The sequence below is a fragment of the Telmatherina bonti genome, assembly GCF_933228915.1.
Source record: "Telmatherina bonti genome assembly, chromosome: 4".
In the NCBI taxonomy this organism is placed as follows: domain Eukaryota; kingdom Metazoa; phylum Chordata; class Actinopteri; order Atheriniformes; family Telmatherinidae; genus Telmatherina; species Telmatherina bonti.
This window is the reverse complement of record NC_136622.1, coordinates 35582951-35601055: the sequence shown is the minus strand read 5'-3', so window position 1 is coordinate 35601055 and position 18105 is coordinate 35582951. Positions and strand designations below refer to the sequence as shown.

At 36.2% G+C, this 18105-nt stretch overlaps 1 protein-coding gene across 1 annotated transcript in view; it reads right to left on the bottom strand.

Annotated features, from left to right (window-relative positions):
• Window positions 1–2523: 2523 nt before the first annotated feature.
• The window catches only part of srms (src-related kinase lacking C-terminal regulatory tyrosine and N-terminal myristylation sites), a gene marked incomplete at both ends in the record, with an annotated part of 17206 nt that continues 1624 nt past the window's right edge, over window positions 2524–18105 (bottom strand). Inside the window, 5 exons of the mRNA XM_079238595.1 lie at window positions 2524–2723; window positions 5497–5653; window positions 6812–6993; window positions 9241–9399; window positions 11097–11244. Coding sequence (XP_079094721.1) covers window positions 2524–2723; window positions 5497–5653; window positions 6812–6993; window positions 9241–9399; window positions 11097–11244 — 846 coding nt within the window. The remainder of the gene's footprint in view (window positions 2724–5496; window positions 5654–6811; window positions 6994–9240; window positions 9400–11096; window positions 11245–18105) is intronic.

Below are 18105 nucleotides of genomic sequence, written 5' to 3'. Positions count from 1 at the left end.
GAAGTTTTAAAAACAAATTGACAGTTTTGGTCAAATCGCAAATGCTAAAATGTTTTTAGCATTTTAACAGCTAGCGTGCAAGTATTGTAGTTTAGCATAAAAATTAAAATAAGGAAACAGCTACAGAGGTCAAGTCTTCTTACCACACGGGGGGATTTCCAGTCAACATGCACTAAGTATATAAGTAGTTATTGCACATAACTTCTGGTAAATAAACATCTTTTTGTAAAATACTTGTACACTGCACACCATTATTTATGCAGCTGTTAAAAGGCTCTTAAAGCTTGTTGGATGTGAAGGCTCATTAAAACTTTGGACAGGATCACGACAGCCATTAACTCTGGCTTCCAGTTGTCATGCAACACTTCGTAGACATGTAACAAAAGATCAGTTATTGATATTTTGATCAACAGGCTTTGATCTGTTTCAGTTTGGAAACTGAAAGTCTGGATTAGGATACAATAATTACCTGTAAGATCCACTAAAGAAAGATGTGGAATAGTTTATTATTTCTTTGTTCCAAGTAGAAAATGGAATTTAATTTGATTAGGAAAATAAAGATATTTACTACCTCAACTATCATAACCGATTTAAAAAACATTTGACTCCAATATTGATCACGGACTCCTGAATCTGACTGAGTCCAACTTGTATAGTCGAAGATCAAATATTTATCTGTTAAACTGATAACTTGCATTGTGAACAAACTTGTAATTTCCACTCCCAAAGCTAAGCTAGCTGGTTTCTGAATCATATCAAATAGAAGTTTTAGTGCAGCAACAATAGAGAATTTGGCAAACAGTAGTATCTATAAAATATTGTATTGGTGGTTGCTCTTGAATTGAATTGAATCGTATCATGATAGAATTTGTGATATTGATAATCATTATGCATAGAAAAGATACTTCAGATTTACACCAATAAAACAAGGCTAGCTAGCTCTTGACCTGAATGAAAATGATGAATTTATGAAATCAGCAAATGTTGAATCTGTACCCATTGAATCAATATTATATTATATTATTATTTAACTTGCAATTTACAACCTTAAAAGTAAGCTAGCTGGATTTGATTTGAAACAGGGTCATGAATTTGTGACAGCCAACTTTGAATCGGTACCAATTGCATCATTACTCTATTAATCTGAGATTGAATTTGTGATTTACACTCATAAAAATTGACTAGATGGCTCCTGAATTACATTAAAGTTAAATCATGTCTGGACAGAATTTGCCATGTAGGCAAACTCCCTGCTGAATCTAAATTTATTTAAATCATATTGTGCCAGAATTTGACACCATTAAATCAATATATATTGTACTGTGATTGAACTGATTTACCCCTAAAACTAATCCGGTTAGCTCCCAAAATGAACAAACAGAAATTAGATTGCAGCAGAATTTGTGACACCTGAATCAATATATATTGAACCGACATCTCATATTGGGATCAAATCTGCGTTTTATTGTGCTAAAGCTACGCTAGCTTTATGTTGAATTGAAAATGTATCGTGTCAGGTTTGTGATCGATATATTACGATCAAACTTTGCAAATCGTTGAATAAATCGTGACTGAACTTGCGATTTCCACACCAGAATGTTGGCTAGCTGACTCCTGCTCCGGTTACTTCAAAGACATGACAATGATCCTGGTTTTCTACTGTAACTACCAGCTTGAGAGGAAATATGTTTACATCCAAAAAGTTGGACTTTTACGTTACAAATTTGAATTATTTTTTCAAGTATTTGCTACAGTACTTGTATGCCAAACTATGTGTACATGGAAGTAGCCACTGGTGGCTGTAATGGTTAATACTTTATCATTGATGTACAAAGGTAGCTGATCAATATTCAAAAGTCATTAGTTAAAGATAAGAAGTTCTGATTATAGGCCATCCTGGAAATTATGACCTGTAGTCATGTAGATAAAAAACATGTTTGCCAAAGCAACTCCTTGGCAAAAACCTGTAGATATGTACCAAAAATCATGGCGACCAATCCAGCAGTCAAAATATTTAAGCGTTAGACAAACATTTTTATATCCCATCAGCTGGTGTTTCAATAAACCCAACAAGCTTTTAATTATTGCACAAACTTCCTGATTCTCAAAACTGGTTTTGAAGACAAGAAGCGAGTTTAAAGTCCTCTGAATTCAAAACATTTTAAAATGTGCATACTCAAACGTGACATGCACAGAACTGATTATTGTTTATAAAACAGATATAAATTAGGAAGAGTTGGTTCTGTGAATGTGCTGAAGGAGTGTATTTACACATCTCTCCCAGGCTATCTGCAGTCTGTCTGCCTTTCCTTTAGCCTGAGAAAGAAGAATTCTTCATTTGTCCCCTTTGATTTGGCACATTTCCTCCCGTTCCTTCTTCATCCGTGTGTCATCCACCATCCTGTAACACTTTTCTTTTTATGTCACCCTGTTGTGGAAGTGGACCATATGCAGAGGATTCCTTCCCATTTCCCTTCAACCTGTCCACTCTACTCCCCCTCCTCCATCAGAGTTTTCATCCCTCTATACCTCGATGGTCTTGAAATAGATCCTGGCATATATTGCATCGAGCTGGCTGTGCAGTGCGTGGAAGGAAGGTCTTTTGGAGGGCTCAGCAGCCCAGCAGTCCATCATCATGCGATAAATATTCTGAGGACATCGGGTTGGACATGGCAGCCGAAATCCAGACGATAAAAGATCCAAAACTTCCTTATTGCTTTTCCCTGAATGGGAGGATGGGGGGATGGGGGGGTCGAGAGCGAAAAGGACACAAAACAAACAAAAAACACGTCAAGTAAATAATTAAACCTTTTCTGACTAGTTCATATTGTGACGTCCATCCATCCGTCCAATCATCCATCCATCCGTCCAATCATCCATCCATCCATCCATCTATTCATCCATCCATCTATCATCCATCCATCCGTCCAATCATCCATCCATCCATCCAATCATCCATCCATCCGTCCAATCATCCATCCATCCATCCATCTATTCATCCATCCATCTATTCATCCATCTATCTATCATCCATCCATCCGTCCAATCATCCATCCATCCATCCATCATCTATCTATCCATCTATCCATCATCCATCCATCTATTCATCAATCATCCATCTATTCATCCATCCATCTATTCATCCATCCATCCATCCATCCATCCATCCATCCATCCATCCATCCATCCATCCAACCAGTCAGTTCATTTAAGGGAAGCTGGAGTCTATCCCAGCGATCACAGGGGGAGAGGCAGGTACACCTGAACAGGTCAATGTTGTAATATGATAAAATGTTTATCTCCAGCCTGTAACTTGGCTAGCTGATCTTTAAATGGAAATGAATTGGAACCTTGTGGTACATTACAGCTATATTAATGAGCCAACCAGCTCCTGAATCCATCTTTCTTTAAGCCTGAGAGACAAATTCCTCATTGGTCCTCTTTTATTAGACATATCTCTTCTCCATCCCGTCCTCCTCATCGTCATTCTCATCTTTCCTCATCCATCATTCACTGTCTTACAAATATTACAACAGTCAACTCTATCTCTTCTCTATAACACATAACAGAAACCTGAGTCTTCCTGAGTCCATGCTATAATTTCTAGTAAAGAATCTCTGCTGGTACAAAATGCTGCAGCATGATTTTTAAAGGACCATTGCTGCTCCTTTACGTACATAAATGAGGATGTCTGTTTCAAAAGTTGTCATGGAGGTTATGACATGATATGGTATCATGTCTGTTCATAATCCAGCTTTAGTGCCCCAAATTAAACTTTGACTTTTAAATTTGTCCCATGCGCACAGAGATTCCTCCTATTTTTAAAAAAAAATCTTTTTATGAAAAACACAAACTGACTGCAATTTTTTTTCACAATTTTATGTTCAGGAACATGTTTTCTAAAGTTGTTAAACATTAAACCCAATTTGTCTCAGACTGGTGAACATGTGTGCATCTAAGAGACTCTGCCTCTCTGAAATGCTCCTTTCAAACCTGGTCATTTAACTGATATGATGCTAATTAACCTGATTTATTATCAAATGCTCCTTCAGTTGTTTTTGGGTTTGTTTTGTACAGATGTGTTGCTGCTATCAGACTCACAAAGAGCTCATATTTACCATGAACTTAAAAAAAAAAGGTTTTATGTTTCATTGGGAATAAAATATGCATTTATCTGATTTAGAAATACCTGCATTCTGTTTTTGTTTCTATTTCCACAACATTCCAGCTTTTAAGGAAAAAAATTGTAAAAATATCTTTTAACAAAGTCCAGTAACTTTTAATTGATCTTGCTTTTAATTATTTTAATATTAATCATGATTTAATTGTTATTTTTGCCATTTGTTGTTCTTTTATGCTTCTTTACATCATCTGTAATGCTTTTAATGTTTCATATAAAGCATTTATAATTGTCTTGTACAAATAAACTGATCTTGCCTAAAAAATATGCAACAATAAAGCAAATATGTTTATTTTTAACCATTAAATGACTAAATAGATACCAAATTATCCTGATTCTTTGCCATTTCACTTTGTTAAAAGCCTGCTGCTTTAGGAATGTACTGTAAATAATAAATAAAAGCGTTTTCTTTTTGCAGAGACTTTTTCGGTATTGGATTAAATCTGCATTAAACGCACCACTGAGTATTTAGGGCGATGTGTGTTACAAAGACTTAAAATAAACTGTGTGTAAATGACAACTAACTCGATGCAGAAATGTGGCTCAATGATTTGTTTCAAGTTATTCCAAACAAATATGACGCTGAAATGAGCAAACATCCCCCTCAGCACAGCCAGGATACACACTTCTGCACATTACTCTGGATAATTTCCCTGAACTTGAAATAGTTCCAGCTTCTCTGGATGGGAATACTTCCAGGAATATCATCTGAATATTACCTATCGTTGCCCTTTACCTCCTACATAATAAAAGCCTGCTGTCTTTTACCTTCATAAAGCTGTTAAATCATTAATATTCTTCATTCCAGATGCTGAAAAATTAGTTCATATCTTTGTTAACTTTAAAACAGATTATTAAAGTTTATTAGTTTGTCCAAGAAATTTTCCAAAAAGCCTCAAACGAGTCCAAAACACTGCAGTTTGGTCTCTGACAGGAATTACTGGGACTCGTATTTGCCTAATTTAGCTTCTTTTCTCCGGCTTCCTGTTAAATCCTGAATAGAATTTAAATTCCTTCTTCTCTCATGTAAAGCTCTCGGTGACCTTGTGGTTCCAGGTTTCTGCTGCAGGTTGACTGCTGGATTCCAGCAGGTCCCTGTTCTGCTGGACCAGTTTGGGTTCAACCTTTCGGCCTTTGACTGTTTCCTTTTGGATTTGTTTATACTTTGAGACGGCATCATTTTATTTCTGCTGCTACAGGCGGAAGCTGCTGGCGGGCATCCCGGCTGTACAAACACACATCGTCCACCAGCTCGGCTTACGAGGCTTCATGTCAACGTCGGACCAATAAAAACTAGGAAGCAAGTCTTAACGTACCTTCATAAGGCATCTTGCCTCGTGACATCATCTCGTACAGCAGAACCCCGAACGACCAAACATCTGATTTCACAGAGAAACGCTGGTAAAGTGCAGCTTCGGGGGCCGTCCACCGAACCGGGATCTTCGTGTTGCGACTGGCCGTATAAACACTGTCCTGGAGATGGATGGAGACAAGTGGAGAAAGTTAGCTGAATGAGACTTTCCTCCTCCTTCAACCCAACCAGCAGGTGGGAAAAGTTGTTTTAGCAAAGTATTGTCATGATGCCGACATCATGTTGGTCTCAAGCTCATAAAGGTGTGTGGTTGGAAGCAAAGCATGAAGCGCTTCCACACGCCTCCCTCTACGTTAAGAGCAAGCTCAAGACTCAGCTCTTCAAGGAGAACTTCTTCACTTAGTTTAGTTATATTTGTTAGAGGAGTTGGAGACCTTAACCCAGTTCTTTGCAACTAATATTATGGTATTTATTCTTTGTATTTTAACATAGGGAATATTGTGGGGTGGGACGATAAAACAAAACAAAAATAAACAAAACAAAACAAATAATTAAAAAAAAAACAAAAGAAAATGAAAAAATAAAAGAAAATGAAACAAAACAAAAACAAAATAAAATAAAACTAAACTAAATAAAATAAAACAAAATTAAATAAAACAAAATAGAATAAACGAAAACAAAACAAAAAAATAAAATAGAACTAAATAAAACAAAATGAAATAAAACAAAACAAAACAATATAGAACAAAAAGAAACAAAAAATAAAATAAAACAAAAAGAAATAAAACAAAACAATAAAATAAAACAAAACAAATAAGATAAAATAAAACAAAACAAAATAGAATAAACAAAAAACAAAACAAAACAAATAAAACAAAAACAAAAAAAGAAGCTTGTGGCACTGCATGTTAACACCTTTGTGATTTAGTACGACTTAATGATGTATTAATGCTTCTAATGGCCTCCTGCTTCTCATACAGGTTCATGTATATTACGGGTAACCATAAAGCCCTCAGAGGTCAGACTTCCACCAATCAGCTCATTTCCAGCGGATGTTCTGGTCTTACAGCAATCCTACATGGATCCACCATCAGATTCCAGATCCATTGAGGATGAATCCAGTGTCTTGTCAGTATTGTGGTGTTTTCTGCATGTTTATTGCATCCCGATGCTACAAAAAGCAATTTGCAGAACTTATGGCAGTAAAATTACGTATGAAATCCAACCAATCAGATGTCATGATGATGCTCATGTTGAATATTTTACTGGTTTGATTGATGAAGTTCATTCCTGTTTAAATACAGCCAAACACGGTTTACCTTAATTATCCGAGCCAGTCCGAAGTCAGCCACCTTGCAGACCAGATCGTCTCCCACCAAGATGTTCCTGGCGGCCAGATCTCTGTGGACGATGTTTCTGTCCTCCAAGTAGGCCATACCATCTGCAATCTGACTGCCCATGTAGATGAGATGCGCTGATGTCAGCACCTGGCCTTCAGCAGCTGAACACACACACACACACACACACAGTTAGCTGAGTCATGCATATTTCCGTAGAAACTCTCCACTGAATACAACATTACATCAGAGGACATTGAAAAAGTCATATCAGCTTTATTTCTGGAGTAACATGATTTTTAAATATCGTTAATATGTCCAGATTATTTTCCTAAATGTCTTAATAACAACAAAGCATCATGTTGGAATCAGGTTTTCTCATTTCATTTACATAATAATAATAATAATAACAATAATAATAATAATAATAATTAAATAATAAAAAAAAGATAACTAATAATAAAAATAATAATGGTTAGATTCATTATTATCATTATTATTATTCATAATAATAATAATAATAATAATAATAAATAAATAAATAAATAAATAAATAAAAATTCAGCGCTTTAAAAATCCTCCATGCTGCTGTTCAGGATAAAACAACAGTTAAAAAAAAGGCAAAATACAGAAAACAGGGAAAAAAATCTGTAATGTCTTGGATGTATGTGGGGGGGGGGTCTAGAGGGAAAAGGCCTCAACCCTGCAGGTTCACTGCTTGGTCTTAGGGATGATCAGCAGGTTGGCGCTAGCAGAGTGGCAGGTACAGGACGGGGTGGAGGGGTGAAGCATGGGGGTCTGGGTCTGGGTGAGGGGGAGGGTTTTGAGCTTGAACAGGGAGCCAGTGAAGGCGTTGATGTGGTGTTGGGAACGTGTGGCGTTGCGGCAGAGTTTACTGAGAAGGCTGGTGGTGCCATAAAACATGCTGCTACAGTAATCTATGTAAGATGTGATGAAGGCATGAAAGGTTTCAGCAGCAGGAGGAGAGAGAGAGAGAGAGGGGGGGGGGGGGGAGAGGGAGGGAGGGAGAAGGAGAGAGCGAGAGAAGGAGAGAGAGAGAGAGAGAGAGGGAGAGAGAGAGAGAGGGAGAGAAGGAGAGAGAGGGAGAAGAAGAGAGCGAGAGAGGGAGAGAGAGAGAGAGAGAGAAGGAGAGAGAGAGAGAGAGAGAGGGAGGGAGAAGGAGAGAGAGAGAGAGAGAGGGAGAGAGAGAGAGAGGGAGAGAAGGAGAGAGAGGGAGAAGAAGAGAGCGAGAGAGGGAGAGAGAGAGAGAGAGAGAAGGAGAGAGGGAGAGAGAGGGAGAGGGAGAAGGAGAGAGAGACAATGACAAATCTAAAAAAAAAAAATTAAATAAAGTATATTTTGTTCAAATGTAGTGAGTAGAAGCATACTTATATATATATATATATTCCTACCAAATAATAACAGAACAACTTGGTTTATGCAATATGTCTTCATTTTGTCATCATCTATAAGAATAAAATGATCAGTTATCGTGGTGGAGTTATGCAGTAATAACAATAATAATATTACCGAAAAGATTTCAGGAGAGCAGAAAAAAGAGCCGGACGCAGCAGAAACTAAACGACCCAAAAGAAACCAACATTTCCAGATCCTGGATTCTGTTCTTGGTGACCCGCCGGCGACGACGCGGAACCGACCAGACTCTTTCAGTCGAAACCAGAACCGGTTCTTTGCCAGAACCGGAGCAGAACCACCTAAGATCTGGTTCCAGCACACAAGGACTCTTCATGTGAAAACTATTGTTGCTCTTCAGCTGCATCAGGTATAATAAAAACAAAACAATGATAAAACCATAAAATCTCGTAGTTTTATGTAATATAACAGGATGCGTGACGGTCAGGCTTCTTCCAGAATCTCAGACACCGAAAGTTCTGGCAGTTCTAGAGAAAAAGGTGGCGTAACCGGCTGCGTGTTCGGTGGACGTAGACAGTAAATAGGTAGAAATGAGGACAGAGATACAGCAGTATAAAATAAAATCAGCCTCTTCCTCACCTTGTGATAAAAACCTTTTGTATGATGTCAAAGCGTAATTTCTCTCCTTAGAGGAGCTGCCAGAAGGAGGATTATAACCCTGCTTTGTTTGGATTTAACGGGGAAAGATTTAAGGTCACTTGGCCTAAATTCTGCTTCTGAGGGATTGAAAAGGCTGAAATCCTCAAAAAGCTTAAATCAACTTCATTTCTTTCACTTTTTTCCACATTGAAGCATCAGAACTGCATGAATTTAGAGACTGGAGATTAAAAACAACACTTTGGTAATTCAACATCACTGTTACAGAAGGAATCTGATTCACTTTTAGGACTTTTTATGAGGTTGAAGCTCAGCCAAGGCCTGTCTGCGTGTGTGTGTGTGTGTGTGTGTGTTGTGTATTTGTGTGTTTCAGGACTCACAGGCGAGGTACGACTTGAGGCTTCCTTTATTCATGAGCTCAGTCACAATGTAGACCGGCTCTCCTCTGGAGCACATGGCCAACAGCTGGATGAGGCGAGGATGATGAAGACTCTTCAGCGCCTGAACCTCCTTCACAAACTCATCCTGCTTTGTGTCCTCTGGAGCAGAAGAAGAAAAACAGAAAATCTGGTGAATTGGCTGTTTATGATCTCCCTGAGGCGGGTTCTGCTGGAGGTTTTCTTCCTGTTAAAGGGGAGTTTTTTCCTAATTCCGAATTATTTAATTACAAATTATTGATTCTGAATTAAAAGTACTCATGTAACCGTAGTCATTATTCCATGTTCACACTGATTAATTTTCATTTTGAATTTAGTTTCTGCAACTAAATCAGAGCGCAGCTTCTTCTCTACATTCTCCAAATCAAACTGAAATGGCGTCAACATTTCTGCAGCTAAAACTTGTTTTTTGCCACCAAGCTGCTATATCAAAGTTTAAAAGTTACCAAAAAAAAGGCGAATGATTGGTGATAGTCAAGAGACCTGACCAATCAGAGATGTTGAGTACAACAGCGTCCTCTGCTGGTTTATTATCTGTAAATATATTCAGAAGGAGATATCTTCGCGATGCGATACCGTTACAATTTGTAAATATACAAAAATGTCCATTTTTTATAATAATTAATTGTTAAGCAATTAAGTGTGACGGGAACATAAAAGTCACACTACCGCCCGGATACCGCAGAGTGGACGGACCTCCGGTCGGTTTTCCTCATGTAAACAACAGAGATTCCACAAAGGTGGCGGCTAGCTTTGCAGCGACTGTTACTGACTGATTCACCCATCGGGTTTGTAGGCTAGCATTTGGAAACATTTTGCTATTTATGGACATGAAAACAGACTAAACCTGGACGAGACTTACTACATGTGAAAGCAGCTCTGCTACTGCCCAGGTTAGAGGAGCTTGATGCTCCGAACTGTTGCTAACACATTTTTCCTCAAGTTTCCAGTGAAACATTGACAGACAATATGAAAAACATGATTGATATGTGTTGGATTTACATACCGTTCCACACGGATGTAACATGTCTGATTAAATGTACTCAGTAGATTATTTTACCAGGATAAACACCGGCTGGTGGAAACTGATTGGCAGCTAGCTTTGTGATTACAAAAGCCACATTCATTTAGAGCCACTGATAAGGTGCATAATAACTCCCCCTCCCACTTTGTACCGGAACTCACTGGGGAATTATTGTCTTTCACACAAGTGGCAAAACAGAAACCCCAATTTTTTTAATACTTGGATTCCCGACATTACCTTCCTGACATTGCTAAAGTATCAGAGAAAAAGAAAGACAACTACCTGATTGAATTTTTATCATATCTTCCTGGCAGCGGTTGTACAGAACACCCACGCGAACAGATGATTGTGCTACTTGATACAAGCAAATGTTCGTCTTTTGACTCATTGGCCCTAAAATACGTCTTTTACACTTTCTGTATGTGCAAAGTCAATTTGACCGGACGTGCATCAAAACGCCTCCAAAACACACCCGAGTGTGCACCATGAAGATGCCCCAACGCACGCACCCCCACATTTAACAGTCATGAAAGATGAGCCAAAATGCTCCAAATCGCACGGGGCTCTCTGCTACAACAACGCCTGGCAGCAATGAATAAAAACCCATACTGGTGGTTGTTCTCCGTTTGACCGCAGTGGGATCAGCAACGTGCTGCCTGTGGACTCAAGGCAGGAAAAACCCTGACTGAATGGAAGGAAGGGTTCAGTTTGTCTGCATTACAAGAAAACAACATGGATTCAGAAAAATATCTGGACTAAACACCAGCATCGCTACCTTGTTTCAGCATTTTTATGGCCACCTTCTTGTTCTCTTTGGTCCAGACGGCCTCCCACACCTCTCCAAAGTGTCCTTCTCCCAGCTTCTTGTGAAGTTTGAACTCTTCCCGCGGCCTTTCCCACTGCTCCATGTCGAAGAGTTCCCGCTGCACAAAGACAACAGTGTGATTCCAGACAACACGGCGCATTTTAAATCCTAAAACAAGGTACAGTACAGTAAGTTCGACTTGACGAGGTGCTGGCACACAAAGACGCTCTGTTTTACTGGAGACGTTGGTTGGTTAAACTTCACATTATATATTTTAGAAAGAGGACTTCTTAATACAGAAAAGGGGAAATTATGATCATAACTCACTCATATATTTCTAACTGTAATGAAATAACAAAATTGCTCCTGTCGGTGACTTACCGCACTCTTTTATTCTTAAAGTGGCAAAAAACAACAGCAAGGCTAAATAATGACATTAAAACATGAGACATACAGGAAATGCACAAGAAATAAAGAAATGATAATAAAAGAGTTAAAAAATTCACAGTAATATCATGTGTCAGACTGGGTTGGTGTGTTTTTATAACCAGATTTACACTCAGGAAAGAAGTCTGACTAAGATGTTTTGGCTAAACGTTCCACAGTTTTGCTTTAGCAGCTGTAAAAACTCCCATTATCAGTTCCATAAAATCCTCTGATCAGTTTGTTGACCTTGAAAAGTCAGATGGTTCATGTGGCTGCAGCGGTTCAGAGCCATTAAAAGGCTTCAAAACAAATAAAATAATTAGAAAAAGTAGCGTAGAAAATGCTTGGACAAGTTAAAATCAGCTTTTTGCAGCATTACATAGGCAAGCAGTGGAATTTTGGCTGATTAAAAAATAGAGAAGTTAATTGCATTATGAAATGTATGGCTTATAAAGGCATGAAACAATGAGTTTACACACAACCGGCTTCATTTCTGATAAATGCCTCAGCTTGAAAAGGCAGAAGTTTACCATCGTATTGAAATGGATATCAAGTTTCACATTTAAACCAGACTTATAATATCTAGCTACAGAGGAAAGCTGGGTCATATTGGTTTTGCTGGGTCTGAACACTTTGATTTTAGTCTTAATATCACTAAAATGAGATTAAAAAAAAGCTCCATCTTTCTCTTAGATATATGAGGGGATGGAAAAAACACACTGCGCTTTATAAGATAATAAACCTGACAGTCATCAGCATATAGAGGAAAGGAAATATTATCACTGTAAATAAACTCCAAGTGGCAACAAGTAAAAAGAGAATAAGATAAGATAAGATGAGATAAACTTTATTTATATAGTGCTTTTCATAGACACAAGGTCACAAAGTTCTTTACAACAATAAAAACATAGAAAACAAGCAACGAGAAGAGAGAAAAAAAAAAAAAGTGGTCCAATAATTGAGCCCTGTGGTACCCCTGACGTGTTATTGTTTCATCATTCATTATGATCATTGATTATCTTTCTTTAGTTTGGCAGATATAATTCTGTTTCAGATAATCTCGGACCACTTGAGCAGTGATGTGTAAAAACAAGTGATGGAAGAAGGAATGAAAAATGAGACTGAAATGAAAGTCAAACAAACTCATATATTGTTCAACAAATTTATTCTGAACAATCATCAGGTGCTACAAATCTCTGCTCTAATGAGCAAATGCTTTCAATATAGTTTAGATTAAATAAACACATCAGTGAGGTAATGCATGAATAAAAACAATGATTTTTAAATAAAGTAAAAACAAAATAAAAAATAAAATGAAAAAATAAATCAAGTGTTGATTGTGAAAGATATAAAAATGTTGGTTAATGTTTCATTGGGATGGCAACTTTGTTGTTGCTGCAACATCAGCAACACAAAACAGAAAATAAATCAACACAGATAAAATGAAAGGTTAACATAAAACTGAACATTTAACTGAAATAATATTTGGTGATGAAATTCCAACTAATGGGTAACAAATACCACACCGATTCCAAAAAACTTGGGACACCGTGAAAAACAAGCAGAATGCAGATGCAGAAATCACAAATGCAGTTTTCCAAGTAGCACAAAAAAATGTACCCTTCAGTGTAAAACTGCAAAAGCTTGAAGATCAAGAAATCTTCAGTGTATAAAATCAAAAGATTAAGAAAATTAGAAGGAATCTCTGTATGCTTTGGACAAGGCCAAATTCAGGTTAAAGCTCCATCACATGTGAAGAGGATCCAGAAACACGCCGTCTTCTCTGGACCAAAGCTTGTTTAAAATGTTCTGAGTGGAAACCTGGATGAAGATGTGGAATTCTCTCTGGGAAGAATTTCACATTTTCACAGCTGAAAAGTTCACAAAGGTTTAAGGGAAACATTGCCCCCCATCAGACAGTCTCCTTCAGGGAAGACCTTGCAGATTTCAGCAGGACGATGCTGACCCTAACCCTATCCTGCATCCATCACAGCAGCATGGTGGAACAGGAAAACTGATCTGCTGCTTAAACTTGAATCTTCCAAGATTTCGCAAATTTATGTTGAGGAGCATTTTTCTGGACATGTTTCAGTTTTCAGACCCAGTTTTTCTAGACTTCCATCTGAGAGACTCTTCCTCTCTGTAATGCTCCTTTTATACTCGGTCATGTTACTGACCGGTTTGATGATTTACCCGATTAGCTGTTGAATTATCCTACAGTAGTCTTTGATTCGTCCCATTTAATTTCCAGCCTTTTGTTCTTCCTGTTCCAACTTTTTACAGATGTGTTGCTGCATCTGATTAATAAATGAGCTCATATTTTCCACCAGATGATAAAACGTCCAAGTCTCAACATCTGATATCTTGTTTATCTTTTACTGAGAATAAAATATGTGTTCATGAGATTTATAGATCATTATATTATGATTTTATTTACATTTTACACAGCATTGTAGAAGATCTTCTGGCACTTTCCTGAGCATTTACAAAACAAAATTAATTTATTTTAAGAAACAGAAAAATTCCAGGAGGTTTAGATAAAGAACCAGAAAATTAAAGAGATTAATTTTTAATTGACTCTTCCTCCAAACCTGAAAACAGATCAAATCACTAAATTCTTTTCTCATGAGAACTTTTAATATTGTCTAAATGCATCTTTTTTTGTTTTGAGGTTTGAGGTCAAAAATATTCAGTCATCGAAAGTTCACTGAAACTGATTTTCAGTTATTGATTGATAGAAGATAATATTGAAATGAAGTAAGGAACAACTAAATTGTTTATGGTGGTGCAACTTACAGAAATGTGACTAAAAACTAAAACAAATAAAATGTTCAAAAATCTGTTTTTCACATCAGGTTCACAGTTATACTTTCTAACTTTAATAGAATTACTAAATACATATTAAAATTTATACATTTTAATAAGACTGATTTTAAAAAAAGAAAGAAAGAAAATTTATGAAAGAAATGAGATAGACAATCGTTTAAAAATTAAGACATGAAATGTAAAAGTGTTGTATTTGGTCATATATGAAACTAACTTTTGAGCACATGTTGGGATTAGATATAATTTTTTGGCATAATTTAATTTATTTTTGTTTAATGTTTTTATTTTCTGAAATTCTCACTATTCATTAAGTTCTTAAATAAAATGTAAAAAAAAAAATCTGTTTTTCGCATCAGGTTCACAGTTATACTTTCTAACTTTAATAGAATTACTAAATACATATTAAAATTTATAAATTTTAATAAGACTGATTTTAAAAAAAGAGAAAATTTATGAAAGAAATGAGATGGACAATCGTTTAAAAATTAAGACATGAAATGTTAAAATGTTGATATTTAGCATGTTGTGTTTGGTCATATATGAAACTAACTTTTGAGCACATGTTGGGATTAGACATAACTTTTGGCATAATTTGATTTATTTTTGTTTAATGTTTTTATTTTTCTGAAATTCTCACTGTCCATTAAGTTCAACTAACACAAATATCTAATCAGCTGATCACATGTGGGGGGGTGGTAGCTGCATGAAGGAGGTTGTCGGGGAAAATAGGTTGGAAACCACTGCAATGAAGCGCCTCCTTGATGTTATGAAACAGGAGATTCTCATCGTGTATGTGCTGCAACTGTGTGATGCCATGGCGAGTATGAAGCAAAATAATTATTAAATTTATTTAAAAAAAAAAAAATAAAATAAAATAAAATAAAAAAATCAGAAATTAAGGCAGTTCTGGTGGAAATAATTGGGATCCACCTGGTGCTGGTAAAGTGGACCTGATAAAGTGGACAGTAAGTGTATTTTGCCTGTTTGTTTAAGGCTCTGAATTGCAGCTGTGGGTGTGGATATTCCTGTATGTGTCGAGTTTCAACATTCTCAGCGTCATTCTGTTTATTCAGAAGCTGCCAAACCAGCTCACCAAGTTTCATGGAAACAAACTGGACATGTGGCTTTCACAGGCAGATAATATAAATATGAATATGATCAAGTGCACTAATTGTGAACTGCCTGCTTTCGTTATCACCAATGAACTTAATGTGCTAATAAAACACACGTGAGTGCGTTTCTGCCTCAGTTAGTCCGTGGCGTCACAGCTTCCGCTGGAAGGGAAGAGAAAAGAGGGAGGAATCACTGATTGACCTTTATAGACGTAAATGTTGAATGTAAACATGTTTTATTTGTTCTGGAAAGGTTTAAAGTGATGCTGAAACATCCCTACATTGTTTCTGGCACGGTTGGTTTGGTTTTTATTTCTTATTAACAGAGAAAAAAAAGCTGGAGGTAACAAGAAAGGCAGGTGAAATCTTGCCTGTCATTACACTGTAAAAAATGGAGCTGAAATGTTGAGTTAAGTTAATAAGCAAAGGAAAGGCTGCAAAGCCTTTTATGTAAACTCAACAGAGAGAAGGTTTAAAAGGAGGTAAACTCAACTTCTGGTGGTTTGTGAACCTAAATGAAACCTAACAAGCCAAGTGTGACGTATTTTATACGTTTAAACTTTGCTAAAACCTGCTGTTGAACACAATCTGATACATGTCTTCTTATTAATACAAGCAGAAGCAAAAGATTACACTAATCATTTTGACACATCACATGGTAATAAATGGTAAATATACTGAAATAAATGTGCTTATTTCACTTGTAACTTGTGCTCCTAAGTTACCTCAAGCTTTTCAGAAATAATTTTAATGTCACATCATGATATGTTTCAGCTCAGACATGAGAAGCCCTGAGTATTTATATATCTATCTTAAACATAAAATTATTCATCTAGTTATCTTTGAGAAGTTTTACCCCCTTTGCCTTTTAAAGTTCATTCAACTAATTTTTTTTTTTTTTTTAGTGTGCAGTATTTAACTCACAAAAAATAGTGAATTTTCTTATCTCTACAAACCTTATTCATTTTTTTTTTTAGTTTGCTTTAAAGCAATTGTACAATATAACTTATGCAAATATAATTTTTTCAGCTTTTTTAACACTTTTCTTTTGTTATTTCTTACCATTCATGTAAGTGTAAAAAGGACACTAAAACAATCTGGATTGAAAACTGGAGGCTTTGCTGCCGGAGAGTTTATTTTAACGCTGACTAATCTCTTTTTATACCTTTTTACAAATAATATCACGGAAAATGAGTTTTAAATGATCTGTTCTGTATGTGGAGCAGCCACCAGCTTGTGTGACGTGTTGCTAAGATCAGGCTACACAGGTTGGATTGACTGAATCATGCAGGACTGAAACTGATCAATATCTACATGAATGACAAACATGAAAAAATACAGCTGCTATAAGCAGATACTGTATGATTATATTAGTGCCTTTATATTTTATCACCTAATTTGTTTAAATATCACATACAACTGTTTATCTATTGCAGTTTTTTTCCAGACTTGTCTTTCAACTTCAACAAAAGACCATTTTGCAAACCTACATGACACAAGAGTGATAATGATTTTAACTTCGCTATTCCCTGCATTTGCATAATGAACCAAACGTTGAATCGGTATCACTTGTCCGCTCTGAAATTACCACGCTTTACATATATACACAAGATCTTACAGACAAATCCATAGTTAATAAGTACTTTTACTAAACAGATATGGATTTCTGTTAAAAAACATAAAAAAGGGCATGTCCACCTACTGAAGCTCAAATTAAAGCTCCTTTCAAACACGAGATATGCAACATTAATAGCTTTATCACATTCAGACATTGGCCACTTTTCCATAAAGATAATTTCACTTGACTTATACATGACATCCCACTAGACATACGTAACACTGACTGTTTACATCTGTTCAATGTCCATCCTAAAAACACACCTGTTCAAGAAAGCATACTCACAGTAATCACTCTGATCCATGGTTTTATGTTGTATTTTATTGGTTCTTTTGTTGCTGTTTTAAACCTGTTTTTATTGTACAATGCCACTGAGTGAATTAAAAGGCGCTTTTAAATAAAATGCAATAATATCATTATAACGACTGTAAAAGTGATCAATCAACGGTACATGGCTGGTAGGTAAAGTTCATCACTAAATGGATTTTAAGGTGTGATATAACAATGATTTCATTGGGATAAATATGTTGTTTGTTTTTTTTTTAGCTATATCCAATGATTTTTTATCATTACTAAAATAAACAATATAAAAAAAAAAAAAATCAAGTTATTGTGGGATAAGAGTGGTAGAAAACATGATCTTAAACCAGATTTATCCTGACATAAAGTGACCCCTCTTGGACGACTTCCACACAAAACCAACACAGATTCATTTGAATTTCCTGTAAAGACGGAATAATTTCAAGAAATATGTACGTCAACACAAAACCACTGAAAACATTAATGGAATGTGCCAAGAGCCTGTAAATGGTAACATGGCAACAGAAATGCAAGACATGGAGTGTGGTGTCGAAACTTGGGTTGGCGGGGTGTACACATGCAGGTTAAGTATGATGAGGCAGGACAAGTTTCTGGATTGTAAATATGGAAAAAATATATACATATATATATAATACATATATATATGTATTATATATACATTACATACATATATATA